The sequence below is a fragment of the Oncorhynchus mykiss genome, chromosome 2, assembly GCF_013265735.2.
Source record: "Oncorhynchus mykiss isolate Arlee chromosome 2, USDA_OmykA_1.1, whole genome shotgun sequence".
Lineage (NCBI taxonomy): Eukaryota > Metazoa > Chordata > Actinopteri > Salmoniformes > Salmonidae > Oncorhynchus > Oncorhynchus mykiss.
The window spans coordinates 94221189-94237794 of record NC_048566.1 but is presented as its reverse complement, the minus strand read 5'-3'; the positions used below and the strand labels follow the sequence as shown (position 1 = coordinate 94237794).

At 38.3% G+C, this 16606-nt stretch overlaps 2 protein-coding genes across 2 annotated transcripts in view; both read left to right on the top strand.

Moving 5' to 3' along the window:
- Nucleotides 1-5061, top strand: part of LOC110500060 (troponin I, cardiac muscle) — a 10833-nt gene extending 5772 nt beyond the window's left edge. The window contains exons 3-8 of the mRNA XM_021577199.2: nt 584-638; nt 1318-1449; nt 1606-1695; nt 2584-2757; nt 2959-3042; nt 4498-5061. Of these exons, the coding sequence (XP_021432874.1) occupies nt 584-638; nt 1318-1449; nt 1606-1695; nt 2584-2757; nt 2959-3039 (532 nt within the window). The 3' untranslated portion in view covers nt 3040-3042; nt 4498-5061. The remainder of the gene's footprint in view (nt 1-583; nt 639-1317; nt 1450-1605; nt 1696-2583; nt 2758-2958; nt 3043-4497) is intronic.
- A 3188-nt stretch (nt 5062-8249) lies between these two features.
- LOC110500065 (troponin I, slow skeletal muscle) lies at nt 8250-15429 on the top strand. Its single transcript, XM_021577212.2, has 8 exons — nt 8250-8686; nt 9621-9652; nt 11293-11296; nt 13354-13401; nt 13589-13720; nt 14399-14488; nt 14844-15014; nt 15129-15429. The coding sequence occupies exons 2-8, from the start codon at nt 9642-9644 to the stop codon at nt 15210-15212; spliced, it is 540 nt and encodes a 179-aa protein (XP_021432887.1). The 5' UTR covers nt 8250-8686; nt 9621-9641; the 3' UTR covers nt 15213-15429.
- Nucleotides 15430-16606: the final 1177 nt, after the last annotated feature.

The following is a 16606-nucleotide window of genomic DNA, read 5'->3' as shown; positions in this document are numbered from 1 at the left end:
TGCTTTCACGTCAGAGTCTCCAAAAGTCTCCAATAACATCAGAAAAAGTTGCTAGATTTGTCGCTAGTCGCTTTTTTGAAAATGTGTCGCTAGAGGGGTCTGAATACTCGCTAAATATAGCGACATTGTCGTTAAGTTGGCAACACTGCTCCTCAGCTCGGCAACAAAAACAATAAAATTGTAGTGGGGCGACCGTGGCGCTGCTTTCGACTACTGCGGGATCCACCTTTAAACCTAACCTAACCGATAACTTGACCCATCATTTTATGTGTGGCAAAAAGTGACATCCCCAAAAACAAACCACACAAACATACATGGCTCCTCTCACACAAAGGTTACTTTCTGTCCCTAACAGTAAAACTAAAACTAAATCATATAAAAATGTAATATAAATGTTTTATAAATGGTAAAGTGGATCTGAATTTGTAATAAAAATATTAAAACTAATAGAAATAAAAATGTATATAAAAACACAGAAGTATAATAACCTGGGTGTGTATTTTAATAATGAACCATATATAAATGACAGGTTAGCACATTGAAATGTTATCTCCCCCCCCCCCCCCCTCTCCTAATGACACAGACCAAAACCAAAAGAAAAGTCCAAGATCTCCTCAGCCCGACGGTTGGGTTTGAAGGTGAGCGTTGCATTCCATTGTCAACACAAGAAACACACAAGTCGTCTTACATTTGCGACATGAATGTTATATAAACATAATGCATGCCATAATGTGTAGCTCATGAACCCTGACCTCTTGTGACCCTTTTTAACATATTTTGGATGTTAATGCTCCTATAGATCAGATTGCTGACTCTAGCTTTATTCTCCTGTAGATCAGATTGCTGACTGTAGCTTTATTCTCCTGTAGACCAGATTGCTGACTCTAGCTTTATGCTCCTTCCTAAAGATCAGTAGTTATCAGATTGCTGACTCTAGCTTTATGCTCCTTCCTAAAGATCAGTAGTTACCAGATTGCTGATTGTGGCTTTATTCTCCTGTAGATCAGATTGCTGACTGTAGCTTTATTCTCCTATAGATCAGATTGCTGATTGTAGCTTTATTCTCCTGTAGATCAGATTGCTGACTGTAGCTTTATTCTCCTGTAGATCAGATTGCTGACTGTAGCTTTATTCTCCCGTAGATCAGATTGCTGATTGTAGCTTTATTCTCCTGTAGATCAGATTGCTGATTGTAGCTTTATTCTCCTATAGATCAGTTTGCTGATTGTAGCTTTATTCTCCTATAGATCAGATTGCTGATTGTAGCTTTATCCTCCTATAGATCAGATTGCTGATTGTAGCTTTATCCTCCTATAGATCAGATTGCTGATTGTAGCTGGCCAGATGCTAGAGGTTGAGGTGGAGGAGAAGAAGAGAGAAAGAGATGAAGCTCTGGCTGAGAGAGTCCCTCCTCTCAAACTGTCTGGCTTGTCTGTGGAGGAGCTCCAGGTATACACATTGTATAAAAAAAATGTTTTGAGTGCATTTATAATGCCATATAAGCCGGGCATAATGCGTTATAATGCATGACGCAGTTGAAATTCCTGACAGAAAGTGTAACAAAATAAAATATGATAAATGAGCTGTCTTTTGTTTTCTCGGCAGGATTTGTGCAGAGATCTGCACCACAAGATCGATGTGGTAGATGAGGAGCGATATGACGTGGGACTCAAAGTTACCAAAAATGACAAGGAGGTAGGATAACCCCAAAATAATTTGTAGAAAACAAATCATTCCAGAGGGAAATGACAAGGAGGTAGGATACCCCCAAAATAATTTGTAGAAAACAAATCATTCCAGATTGAAATGACAAAAGATAGTTGAAATGTTTTATAGATTATTGTATGTAAGGTAAAGAATTGCTCCTGTGATATCATAAAAGGATTGCATTATTCCCCTAACATTTAAATCCCTTCTACTTCTATCAGTCCAACATGCACCTTTTTTGAATGCTTGGACTGTACATTTGAAGATGACACTGTTAAAACACAGCCTCCCGGTGGATACATACATTTAGAGCGAAGGTCAGCCACAGTACGTACTAGTTACTGTACAACTGGGAGGACTAAGTGTGCAAATTGGACTGATAGAAATATGGGCCCTGGTCCAAAGTAGTACGCTATAAAGGGAATAGGGTACCGTTTGGGACGTAGACGATGTCAATTGTCACAGTTAATGTGCGACCCTTTGTTGTACCTCGAAAGTAGCTCAAATCCTGCTTACTGTGACTGTGATACGTGGCTGCTTCTCTCAGCTACTCTACGAGAAAAATAAACTCAAACATTTTTTCATCAGTCCACTGTTGATACAATCCCAAAATGTTTTGCATGTCAGCAGTCAAGTTGTCAAGATATTGGACTTTCAAGAAGCAAAGTGTCACTTGTCACATAATCATGATGATATGGTAAGTGACACATCTTGAAAACTTGACTGATGACATGCCACACATTTTGGGACTGTATCAACAGTGGACTAAGGATTTTTCCTTCAGGATGAACGCACTACCTATAAGTCACTCTGGATAAGAGCATCTACTAAATGTCTAAAATGTAAAAATGTCCTTTGTTCTTTGTGCTCTGCCAGATCCATAATTTAGGACTAAAGATCATTGAGCTGCAGAGCAAATTCAAGAAGCCAAACCTGAAGAGGGTGAAGATCTCAGCTGAAGCCATGCTCAGTGTTCTGCTTGGCTCCAAGCATAAGGAGACCATCGACTTCAAGTCCAACCTCAAGACAGTCAAGAAACCAGAGGAGAAGGTAAGACTGGTGCATGCCCGTTCGTACTTCACGTGCAAGATGTCTACTTGCTTTTACATGTTATTCAGCTACTCTTACAGGCGGTTGAAATCTGAGAACCTCTTCATCTCTCGGACAAATTATGAACTTGTTGTTTATTCTCAAAGTAGTTTGTTTTCAATGAATGATTTAGTGTAGATAATACATTTCTGTTCCTCACAGAAAGAAGAGGTCACCGACTGGCGTCAAAATGTGGATGCCATGTCTGGCATGGAGGGCAGAAAGAAGATGTTTGACGCTTGAAAGGTACACAAAACATTGTCTGTACTGAGAAGATCAATTCCAGCATTCAACCTGCAGAGCCTTCAGAATGCATTTATACCCCTTTTGTTGTGTTACAGCCTGAATTTAAAATGGATTCGACATGTTTCTGGCCCATCTACGCACAATACCCCCTAATGACAAAGTCAAAACGTGTTTTTAGACATTTGTGCAAATTTCTTGAAAACGAAATACCGAATTATCTCATTTACATCCGTAATCCCACCCCTGAGTGAATTCATGTTAGAATCACCTTTGGCAGCGTTTACAGATGTCAGTCTTTCTGGGTTAGTCTCTAAGCTTTGCACACCTGGATTGTACAATATTTGCAGATTCTTCCTTTTAAAATTCTTCAAGCTCAGTCAAGTTGGTTATTGATCATTGCTAGACAGACATTTTTAAGTCAAAACTGTAACTAGGCCACTCAGGAACATTCAGTGTCGTCTTGTAAAGCAACTCCAGTGTGTATTTGGCTTTGTGTTTTAGGTTATTGTCCTGCTGAAAGGTGAATCCATCTCTCAGTGTCTGTTGGAAAGCAGACTGAACAAGATTTAACTCTAGAATCTTTCCTGTGCTTAGCTTATTACGTTTATTTTTTATCCCCCCAAAACAAATCCCTAGTCCTTGCCGATGACAAACATACTCATAACATGATGCAGCCACCACCATGATTGGAAAATATGAAGAATGGTACTCAATGATGTGTTGATTTGAATTTGTCCCAAACATGACGCTTTGTATTCAGGACAATAAAGTACATTTCTTAATTTTACCTTAGTTAAATGTCTCAGTTTTACCTTAGTGCCTTGTTGCAAACAAGATGCATATTTTGGGAATTTTTGTATTCTGTACAGGCTTCCTCCTTTTCCCTCTGTCAATGAGGTTAGTTTTGTGGAGTAACTACAATGCAGTTGACCCATCCTCAGTGTTCTCCAATCACAGCCATTAAACTCTGTAACTGTTTTAAAATCACCATTGGTCTTATGGTGAAATCCCTAAGCGGTTTCCTTCCCCTCAGGCAACTAAGTTAGGAAGGAAGCCTGTATCTTTGTAATGACTGGGTATATTGATACACCATCCATAGGGTAATTCATAACTTTACCATGCTCAAAGAGACTATACTGTAAAACACTATACTGCACACAGAGTCCATGCGACTTATTATGTGACTTGTTAAACACATTTGTACTCCTGATTTTATTTAGGCTTGCCATAAAAAAAGGTGTTATTTATTCAAGACATTTTAGATTTTCCTTTTTAATGAATTAATTTCAAAACGATTCTAAAAACATAATTCCACTTTGCCATTATGGGGATTTATAATTCCATAAAATAACATAAAATCTCACTTTAATCCATTTTACATTCAGGCTGTAACACAAAACAATTTGTATGAAGTCAAGGCGTGTGAATACTTACATAAGACATCATGTTTTGCAGATCAGTGATAATTATCACGTTATCCTCCAACGATGGCTTTGATGATTGAAGATAAAAGACGATGCGACAGAGAGGGCAACTGAAGGTATGAAGAATAACTGTAGGAGATAACTGAGGGAACACATGGAGAAGAAAAATAAATACAGACAAACATTTGTTCTTTTTTGTACGTGAAATAAAGGTTTTGATTTAAATGACTGTATGAGAATGTTGAAGGGAAAACAGATAGTGTGTGTACAATAAACTTAATATTAGTGTGTTTGAGCAAATGCATTTCCTTATTTTCAATGTGTTTATGTAGAAGTTACAAGCCAATCCTTTTTTATTTGTAGTATTCCAAGTGTAGTTTCTTGTTTGACGAACGATATTATCCTCAACTGCCTGATGATGGCAGTGTTAGCTTGAGGTCGGAGAACGTTGCTTCCACCCACCAAGTTGCTATTTTTCTCTATTATTGGTTGTCTACTGTACAAATGTACTATTGAATGTCTATATACATATACATCAAGAGTTACTTGTTTCAAAACTGATACCAATTAAATAAACTTTTAACTCAATTGTAAATCAACTGCTTGTGAAATGATTATGGGGGCATTATGGATTGCTGTGGTAGGGATTGGGATTCAACCATTTTTTTTTTTTTCAGAGAGCTAGTCAAACAGCGGAAGACAGGACAATACTCTTAATATACTCTCTGTATTTAGGAAATAGATACTCTGGATATCCATTGGCTTGGGGTGTATATTGTACATTTATTGCCAATTTGTGCAAAATATAATATTTTTGACAGAGGTACACTACCGGTAAAAGGTTTTAGAACACCTACTCATTCAAGGGTTTTTCTTTATTTGGACTATTTCTTTTTTTCTACATTGTAGAATAATAGTGAAGACATCAAAACTATGAAATAACATACAGTGCCTTGCAAAAGTATTCGGCCCCCTTGAACTTTGCGACCTTTTGCCACATTTCAGGCTTCAAACATAAAGATATAAAACTGTATTTTTTTGTGAAGAATCAACAACAAGTGGGACACAATCATGAAGTGGAACGACATTTATTGGATATTTTACACTTTTTTAACAAATCAAAAACTGAAAAATTGGGCGTGCAAAATTATTCAGCCCCTTTACTTTCAGTGCAGCAAACTCTCTCCAGAAGTTCAGTGAGGATCTCTGAATGATCCAATGTTGACCTAAATGACTAATGATGATAAATACAATCCACCTGTGTGTAATCAAGTCTCCGTATAAATGCACCTGCACTGTGATAGTCTCAGAGGTCCGTTAAAAGCGCAGAGAGCATCATGAAGAACAAGGAACACACCAGGCAGGTCCGAGATACTGTTGTGAAGAAGTTTAAAGACGGATTTGGATACAAAAAGATTTCCCAAGCTTTAAACATCCCAAGGAGCACTGTGCAAGCGATAATATTGAAATGGAAGGAGTATCAGACCACTGCAAATCTACCAAGACCTGGCTGTCCATCTAAACTTTCAGCTCATACAAGGAGAAGACTGATCAGAGATGCAGCCAAGAGGCCCATGATCACTCTGGATGAACTGCTGAGATCTACAGCTGAGGTGGGAGACTCTGTCCATAGGACAACAATCAGTCGTATATTGCACAAATCTGGCCTTTATGGAAGAGTGGCAAGAAGAAAGCCATTTCTTAAAGATATCCATAAAAAGTGTCGGTTAAAGTTTGCCACAAGCCACCTGGGAGACACACCAAACATGTGTAAGAAGGTGCTCTGGTCAGATGAAACCAAAATTGAACTTTTTTGGCAACAATGCAAAACGTTATGTTTGGCGTAAAAGCAACACAGCTGAACACACCATCCCCACTGTCAAACATGGTGGTGGCAGCATCATGGTTTGGGCCTGCTTTTCTTCAGCAGGGACAGGGAAGATGGTTAAAATTGATGGGAAGTTGGATGGAGCCAAATACAGGACCATTCTGGAAAAACCTGATGGAGTCTGCAAAAGACCTGAGACTGGGACGGAGATTTGTCTTCCAACAAGACAATGATCCAAAACATAAAGCAAAATCTACAATGGAATGGTTCAAAAATAAACATATCCAGGTGTTAGAATGGCCAAGTCAAAGTCCAGACCTGAATCCAATCGAGAATCTGTGGAAAGAACTGAAAAGTGCTGTTCACAAATGCTCTCCATCCAACCTCACTGAGCTCGAGCTGTTTTGCAAGGAGGAATGGGAAAAAATGTCAGTCTCTCGATGTGCAAAACTGATAGAGACATACCCCAAGCGACTTACAGCTGTAATCGCAGCAAAAGGTGGCGCTACAAAGTATTAACTTAAGGGGGCTGAATAATTTTGCACGGCCAATTTTTCAGTTTTTGATTTGTTAAAAAAGTTTGAAATATCCAATAAATGTCGTTCCACTTCATGATTGTGTCCCACTTGTTGTTGATTCTTCACAAAAAAAATACAGTTTTATATCTTTATGTTTGAAGCCTGAAATGTGGCAAAAGGTCGCAAAGTTCAAGGGGGCCGAATACTTTCGCAAGGCACTGTATATGGAATCATGAAGTAACCAAAAAAGTGTTAAACAAATGAAAATATATTTCAGATTTGAGATTCTTCAAATAGCCACCCTTTGTCTTGATGACAGCTTTGTACACTCTTGGCATTCTAATTAACAGGTGTGCCTTCTTAAAAGTTCATTTGTGGAATTTCTTTCCTTCTTAATGCGTTTGAGCCAATCAGTTGTGTTGTAACAAGGTAGCGGTGGTATACAGAAGAAAGCCCTACTTGGTAATAGACCAAATCCATATTATGTCAAGAACAGCTCAAATAAGCAAAGACAAATGCCAGTCCATCATTACTTTAAGACATGAAGGTCAGTCAATTCGGAAAATTTCAATAACTTTTAAAGTTTCTTCAAGTTTCTTCATCTCAACATCAACTGTTCAGAGGAGAATCAGGCCTTCATGGTCAAATTGCTGCAAAGAAACCAATACTAAAGGACACCAGTAATAAGAAGAAACTTGCTTGGGCTAAGAAACACAAACAATGGACATTAGACCGGTGGAAATTTGTCCTTGGTCTGGAGTCCAAATGAGAGATTTATGGTTCTAACTGCCGTGTCTTTGTGAGACGCAGTGCGGGTGAACAGATTATCTCTGCATGTGTATTTCCCACCGTAAAGCATGGAGGAGGAGGTGTTATAGTGTGGGGGTGCTTTGATGGTGACAATGTCTGTGATTTATTTAGAATTCAAGGCACACTTAACCAGCATGGCTACCACAGCATTTTGCAGTGATACGCCATCCCATCTGGTTTGGGCTTAGTGGGACTATCATTTGTTTTTCAAGAGGACAATGACCCAACACACCTCCAGGCTGTGTAAGGGCTATTTACCAAGAAGGAGAGTGATGAAGTGCTGCATCAGATGACCTGACCTCCACAATCCCCCGACCTTAACCAAATTGAGATGGTTTACGATGAGTCGGACCGCAAAGTGAAGGAAAAGCAGCCAACAAGTGCTCAGCATATGTGGGAACTGTTGGAAAAGCATTCCAGGTGATGCTGGTTGAGAGAATGCCAAGAGAGTGCAAAGCTGTCAACAAGGCAAAAGGTGGCTATTTGAAGAATCTCCAATATAAAATATATTTTGGTTTGTTTAACAATTTTTTGGTTACTACATGATTCCATGTGTGTTATTTCATAGTTTGGATGTCTTCGCTATTATTCTACAATGTAGAAATAGTAAAAATAAAGAAAAACCCTTGAATGAGTAGGTGTTCTAAACTTCTAACTTTTGACCGGTAGTGTACATCTATCTTTTAATTCTTATAATAAACCGTCCGGGTACAGTGTGATCATTATTCATTTCCAAGCGACATGGCATTGTACAGTTAGTTATGTGACACGAATCAAATTCTCTGAAGTGCTCTTGGTTGTGTTCACCAAATATAATGTATCACTTACATAGATTTATTTACACTCTCAAATAACATGTAGTAGAATATAAAGTATCACCACCAAAACTCAAATCAAGTTACTATGTGTGGAAGGTCACACATAATAAGAATGGTGAGGACAGAAGGTCTATTTTGGTGAGCCACTCACATGAGGTCCAGAATCTATATAGTAACCCACTTTTCATCCCTCCAGCCTCACAAAGACAACTAGTAACGTTACAGTAGCTTTTCTTCACCTGAAAGGTACGTTTCCAGTATTAACATAACGCCTCAAAGGAGGAACGTGTAAAATCTGATTGTGGTAAAGAATTTTATTTTGTGTCTGTTTTTGACAGTAGCTTGCTGTCAGTGTGAGTAGATACCCCAACAAAGAGATGTCAAGTTGAAGTTGAAGTTTGTACATGTGATTTATGTCAGGATTGTTTTAGTTTGCCAACAATTTCTATTGCAATCGGGTAAGACCAGAACTATTGCATTTTTTGTTTTCATGGTAAATTTCATGGTAATTTTATGAATTGGCAAACAACCAGAGAATTGTTTTCTGTTATGTATGTTTGATATATGTGATTTTTGTGAGATATTACAGAAGATCGCTAACCAGATTAGCTACTTGAGCTCATAACTCCATCTCCATTTGTGTGTACAATTCATGCAGTCTAAAGTCTACAATACTAAAAATGAGATCTCTTGGGAGAAGACCTTTCTTAATCAAGTTATAAATCTGCATACTAGCATTCTTTGATAATACCCCAAATACTAAACACTAGTCAGATATGTTTCTAAATCCTAAATTAAACACTGAATAAAATAAAGACAAAATACTACTCTGACAGATTTATTGTGTGTTAACAGTACTGACTTTCAACCATTATTTTATTTCTGCAAGGTCATGTATTATAGTTGTATGTTGTACGATGTTATATTACAGTCATTTGCTGTCGTTAAAGAAATAAGATTGTTTTTATTTGATAATCTGCTAGAATAGATTGGAATATTATCAAAATGAACTAAATGTATTGTTTTATGTATGTTTTATCTAAAATAGTTTAGCTATAGTTTGGCGTGCTGAAAACTGTCCGTAATAAAATAAGCTGTCTGTCTGTAATATGATGTAGTTTTGAAAACGTCTTTGAGTCTGTTGTAACTGTTGAACTTTTTTACATTGTGAAATATGTAGGAGACACAGAGAACCGCAACCATGTCTGAAGCGTAAGTATCGACGTCTCATATTTCATTGCATTGCTGTCAACATATACAGTGACTTTAGGAAGTGTACATCCCCTTGAACTTGATCCACATTTTGTTGTATTACAAAGTGGGATTGAAATAGATTTAATTGTATTTTTTTGTAATTGATCCACACAAAATATTCGAAGTGAAAGTAAAATTATAATTGTTTTTGACAAATTAATACAAAATATAGTCGTTGCGTAAGTATTCAAACGTTTGTTTAGGCAAGCCTAAATTAGTTCAGAAGTCAAATGTGGCTTAACAAATCATATAATAAGTTACATGGACTCCCTCTGTATGAAGTAATAGGGGGTGACATAATGACTAACCCTTCCTCTGTCCCCCATACATACAACATATGTAAGGTCCCGCAGTCAAGTATTGAATTTCAAGCCCAGATTCAACTACAAAGACCAGGGAGCTTTTCGAAAACCTCAGAAATAAAGGCAGTGATTGGTAGATGGGTAACAATAACAAATAAGACATTGTATATATATTTAAGCATGGTCAAGTTAATAATTAGGATTATGTATTAAACCACCCACACAACTCAAAGATACAGTCATCCTTCTGAACTGAGCTGCAGGACAGGAAGGAAACTGCTTAGAGATGTCACCATGAGGCAATTGGACATTTTTAATCAGTTACAGAGTGCAATGGCTGTAATGGGAGAAAAATGAGGATAGATCAACAGCATTTTAGTGACTCCACAATAATGACCTAAATCACAGAGTGAAAAGAAGAATAGAAATATGCAATAAGCCACTAAAGTAATATTGAAGAAAAAAAACATGGCAAAGAAATACACTTTTTGGCATAAATGCAATGCCTTATGTTTGGGCAAATCCAACACAACACATCACTGAGTAACTGTCTTCTTATTCTCAAGCGTGGTGGTGGCTGCGTCATGGTATGGGTATGCTTGACATTGGCAAATACTGGGGAGTTTTTCATGATGAAAAGAAATAGGATGTAGCTAAGCACAGGCAAAATCTGCTTCAGTCTGGGAGAGGAATTCCCTTTTCAGCAGGACAATAACAAACAAAAGCCAAATCTACACTGGAGTTGCTTCCCAAGAAGGCAGCGCATTTTCCTGAGAAGCCCCGTTTTGAATTTAAATCTGCTTTGAAAGCTATGGCAAGATCTGAACATTGCTGTGTAGACATGATCCCAACACCTTGACAGAGCTTGAAGAATTTTTAAAACACTAAATGGGAAAATATTACACAATAGAGGTGTGTAATGGTCTTATGAGACAAGAAGACTTGTAGCTGTAATCGCTACCTCAGGTGTTTTTAACATGCATTGACTCGGGGGTGAATACTTTATTAGTGTTTTATTTTTCATTCATATTTAATAAATGTTAGAATTTTTTTCTTACACTTTGACATTCGAGAGTATTTTAGATTGTTAAAAAAAATTGTTTAGCTCATTTAAAACAATTGACAATTAAATCAATTTTAAGCCCACTTTGTAACGATAAAATGTGAAGAACTCAAAGGAGGGTGTAGACATTTTGTAGGCACTGCAGTAAACAATATGCAAAGAACATAAATGTAACAATCTTCTTCTTTTGGGGTTTTGGTTTCTTTCTCTCCAATTGGTTGATGTTGGTCCAGGCCGGTAAGTGAATTTTCATACTCAAACCAGAACAAATGTGCAGAAATTAACACGGCCCTTACACAGTGATCATCTTGACAGGTGTAATTAACATTTACATTTTAGTAATTTAGCAGACACTCTTATCCAGAGCGACTTACAATTAGTGCATTCATCTTAAGACAGCTAGGTGAGACAACAACATATCACAATTGTTTCAAGCACATTTTCCCTCAACAGCAGTCAGTGCTAGTAGGAGAAGAAAAGTCCCTTTTTTTTTGGAGGTGGGGCGGAGTGGTGGGGGGAGGGGGCGGTGTAGGGTTTGAACATAGCCTTAAGGTAAGGAGGGGCAGTTCTCCTTGCTGGTCCGTAGGTAAGAAACAGAGTCTTGAAGATGATGCAAGCTTCGACTGGAAGCCAGTGTAGTGTGCGGAGGAGCGGGGTGACACGGAAGAACTTAGGAGGGTTGAACACCAGGTGGGCTGCTGTGTTCTGGATAAGTTACAGGGGTTTGATGGCACAAGCGAGGAACCCAGCCAACAGAGAGTTGCAGTAGTCTAGGCGGGAAATGACAAGGGCCTGGATTAGAATCTGCACTGCTTCCTGTATGAGGAAAGCGCGTACTCTTCGGATGTTGTAGAGCAGTGGTCACCAAGATCACTTTCTGAGTAAAAACGCAAGCCGAGATCTACCACTCCATTTTTTAACATGACTTAAAAAACCTAGGCCTATTAACCAATTAAAAACAGTTCTGTAGCAATGAGGTACAGTATGTACAGTAAGCTGTAGGCCCAATACATTATCACTATGCTTGAATTGCCCTGCCAATTTTGTTCTTCTCAGAACATTTTGAAATTAAAAACATTTAGGTATATTATCACGCTTGTAATAGACTATTTGTTGCATTACTTGTGAGGCACAGCTGAGTGAGCTTCTTTGCTTTTTACTGTACTGATGACCTGCATCTGATGGTCAGTGAGGGGAGGGAGAGAGCTCCGTTCGCTGAGAAAAGGAAACAGTCTTCCAGCTGATAATGAAACTCAAGTCGCACTGAATCATTTCTGCCTCATGCACCAATTCATTTGGTTACTCTTTTTACCAGAAAGTTAAATATTTCTTGATATTAAAAGCCGCTAATAATAACAATGCAAGCTTATGGGAACACTTTTCTATACGCATTCGTTACAGCTGCAGTGCTGGTTGTAGTGTGAGTGGAAGTAGGGAGAACTAACGTTTTATGGCTTATAAAAGTGTTGAAAAAAACAGCAACTCTTTGCTGTATTCATTGAGTCTCTTTAGTCATGTTTTTTATGATGTGAGCTATCTGATTGGCCAGCGATAGACCTGTAAGTGCACTTGATTTGATCTCTGGGCCTGCTGGGTGTGCAGAGTTCTACCTTCAGACACATTAAATGGTTCAAAACGGGAACACTTCCCAGCGCTAGGCCTGCTGAATCAAGTGCCCCTACCGCCAACAGCTCAAAACAAATACATAAAGGAGCGACATGCCAGGTAGGATGCAATCCAGGAGTGTGCAGAGCCTGAGACGGCCAACCCTGAGAGGGTGGAGAGGAGGATCTGATGGTTCACGGATGTTGAAGGCAGCAGATAGATCTAGGAGGATGGGAACAGAGGGGAGAGAGTCAGTTTTGGCAGAGCGGAGAGCCTACGTGACTGGTTAGGGTCAAGAAGATCGTTCTGAGTGAGAAAAAGAGATAGATGGTCAGAGACAGCACACTCAAGTGTTTTGGAAAGAACAGAAAGAAGGGATACAGGTCTATTATCACAATAATTTATGCTTCACTGTCCTGGCCTAGAAGGTGCAGTTGCAGCATAGCATGAAGATCAGGCTATTTTATATTCTGGATTTCAGGAATTTTTATCAAATCAATCATATGTGTTATATAAAGCCCTTGTTACATCAGCTAATTTGAGGCAGCAGCAATACAAAGACAAACATTTTAAGGGTACTGTCCATAAAAGCCAATTAATAATTTAACATTAAAATATTGATCGTGAATATTATTGTTTATTCTTTGTTTAGCAATGAGCTTAAGACATCTTCTCTGTCCTCATTTCAGCCAAAACCAAAGTCGAAGATCTCTGCATCTCGCAGACTCTTCTTGAAGGTAGCTTTTGTGTCTTACTTCCCTGTTACTGTCACAGTCACAACTAAACAATACTTCTCCATAATGTGTGTGAGTTGTGATTTGTGGCTAACGCATACATAGATATATAAAACACAATAGCAGTTGTGCTACAAGTACACTGCTAATACATAATAGTATAAAGTAATGATATGGTGTTGTATCCCAGACCAAGCTGGTGAAGAAGGCCATGGCTATGTTGATGGCTGAAAAGGAGCAGAAGGTGATTGACAGAGAAAGCACACTGAGTGAACGAGTCCCAGGACTCAACCTCTCTGGGCTGTCTGTACAGGACCTGCAGGTACTATTAATATAGGAATATTATTTAGATACATTACAATGCATATAGTCATGTATATTCAGGTACAGTACTATGAGTATAGTCATGTATATTCAGGTACAGTACTATGAGTATAGTCATGTATATTCAGGTACAGTACAATGTGTATATTAATGTTCATTTAGATACAGTACTATGGTATAAGTATATTTAGGAATGTTCAGGTTTAGGTACAGGTGTCAGATCTTAATTTGATCAGTTTCATCGCAGGAGTAAAATAATCCTGCTCCAGGAAGATTTTATTATTCTCAAAAAAAAATTGTACTTTCTAACAGGAAATGCGTTTTGATAGGACCTCCTACAGTAAGTAGTATGACATGTATTTGGTCTGGTGCTTTAGCATTTGAACAAGCGAGCGAGAAGGAGAACTGCAGATTTTCAGTGAATTTGTGTAAATCCTGTGGCTCAGGAAAATTCTCTGGGACAACAGAGTGATCAAAATGACCACATCTGTAGGTTACTATGAGTATGACCACAGTATAGTTAGTTATATTCAGGAAGAGTACTATGAATGTGAGTTTGTTTGTATATTTAGGTATATTCAGTCTGAGTTAAGTACATTCGGTATATTCTGAAATATTCAGGTTCTATGGCTATGAGTACGGTATATTCAGATATCAATCTGCTTTCTCTTCACAGACTCTTTGTAAAGAACTGCACCAGAAAATTGATGTTGTTGATGAAGAGCGGTACGACATCGCAATGAAAGTCTCCAAAAGTGACGCAGAGGTACCCGATCCACAGATTCTCAAATTCCAATATTACAAACAGTTCACTTCAACGTTTGATCTTTCAATGCATACTCTATCCAAGTATGGGATATCTTATTAAGAAGAATAGTGTTTACTAAACCTTTGTTTAAAAAACATAAAGGCAACATAAGCATTTATTTTTTACAATAACATTTCAATCAAATCAATGTACAGACAGCAACGTTTGAAATATTGTCTACCCTCTTGTGGCTTTGAGTCGGGTACTCTTACCACGGAGTGACATTTTATCACATAGTGAATATTTGTGTTGGTATGTGGGACTTTTATTTAGAAATGGAGACTTTTATTTTTTTTGACACCTTGTTATATAGATTGAAAATCTGACCATGAAGATCATTGAGCTGAAGGGCAAGAAGCGACCTCAGCTGAAGAGGGTGAGAGTATCAGCTGAAGCCATGATGGGGGCCCTGCTGGGAGCCAAGATCAAAGAGTCTGTCGACTTCAAGGCCAACCTCAAGACTGTCAAGAAGGAAGAGGAGAAGGTAAGAAGGACATTCACTGCACAGTACAGCCTGTCCCAATGCTTTCTTTTCGTTACTTATTTTTTTTGCACCTGCAATACAACTGTGTGTGCAATACTTCTGTCATCCCCACAGAAAGAGGAAGTGACTGATTGGCGTAAGAATGTGGATGCCATGTCTGGCATGGAGGGCAGAAAGAAGATGTTCGCTGCTTCCTAATAGCCACGGGTGGAACGATGACATCATTATGACTTCTCAGTGTTTTAACTTACATTATGACAGTCAAGGAACCGAGTTAGTTTGCATGGTTTTACATAGCTACAGAGTCTCTTGCGTTGTTATGTGTACATATGTTTTGTGTGTGCACGCAAATCACATTTATATCATATGATAATTATAGTCACTCAATGGAAAATAATGTTTTATCTTTATGGAATATGTTATGGAATGTGGTTATTATATACACTATCGTTCAGTTTGGGGTCACGTAGAAATGTCCTGGTTTTTGAAAGAAAAGCACATTTTTTTGTCCGTTAAAATAACATTGAATTGATCAGGAATACAGTGTAGACATTGTTAATGTTGTAGAAGGCCAGCATATCGGGGTTTCCTCTTCACTGTTGACGTTGAGACTGGTGTTTTGCGGGTACTATTTATTGAAGATGCCAGTTGGGGACTTGTGAGGCGTCTGTTTCTCAATCTAGACACTCTAATGCACTTGTTCTCTTGTTTCATTTGTGCACCGGGGCCTCCCACTCCTCTTTCTATTCTGGTTAGAGCTAGTTTGCGCAGTTCTGTGAAGGGAGTAGTACACAGCATTGTACGAGATCTTCAGTTCCTTGGCAATTTCTCGCATGGAATAGCCTTCATTCCTCAGAACAAGAATTGACTGACGAGTTTCAGAAGAAAGTTCTTTGTTTCTGGCCATTTTGAGCCTGTAATCAAACTCCAAAATGCTGATGCTCCAGATACTCAACTAGTCTTAAGAAGGCCCGTTTTATTGCTTCTTTAATCAGGATAACAGTTTTCAGCTGTGCTAATATAATTGCAAAAGGGTTTCCTAACGATCAATTAGCCTTTTAAAATGATAAACTTGGATTAGCTAACATGCCATTGGAACACAGGAGTGATGGTTGCTGATAATGGGCCTCTGTACGCCTGTGTAGATATTCCATTAAAGAAATCTGCCTTTTCCAGCTACAATAGTCATTTACAACATTAACAATGTCTACACTGTATTTCTGATCATTTTGATGTTATTTTAATGGAAAAAACAAGGACATTTCTAAAGTGACCCCAAACTGTTGAACAGTAGTGTATATTATATGGTATTGACATGCAAAATGTTGGATGTTTGAAGTTATCCAAATGTGATTGAGTTACTGACAATAAATTACTTGTGTTATCATTGTCACGTGTATGGTCAACCGTCAGCTGCACACAGTTTATTCCACAAAGGTGATCGTGTGTGTGTGTGTGTGCGTGCGTGTAATTTGCATTGTTGATCAATCATAGTTCATACTGTAGTTTTACTGTCTAGCCACGTTCAGTGACTGTTACAATGTAGCTAGTAGAATCGGTCATGCCACGCCTTCTCTCCCATGACGACCGTT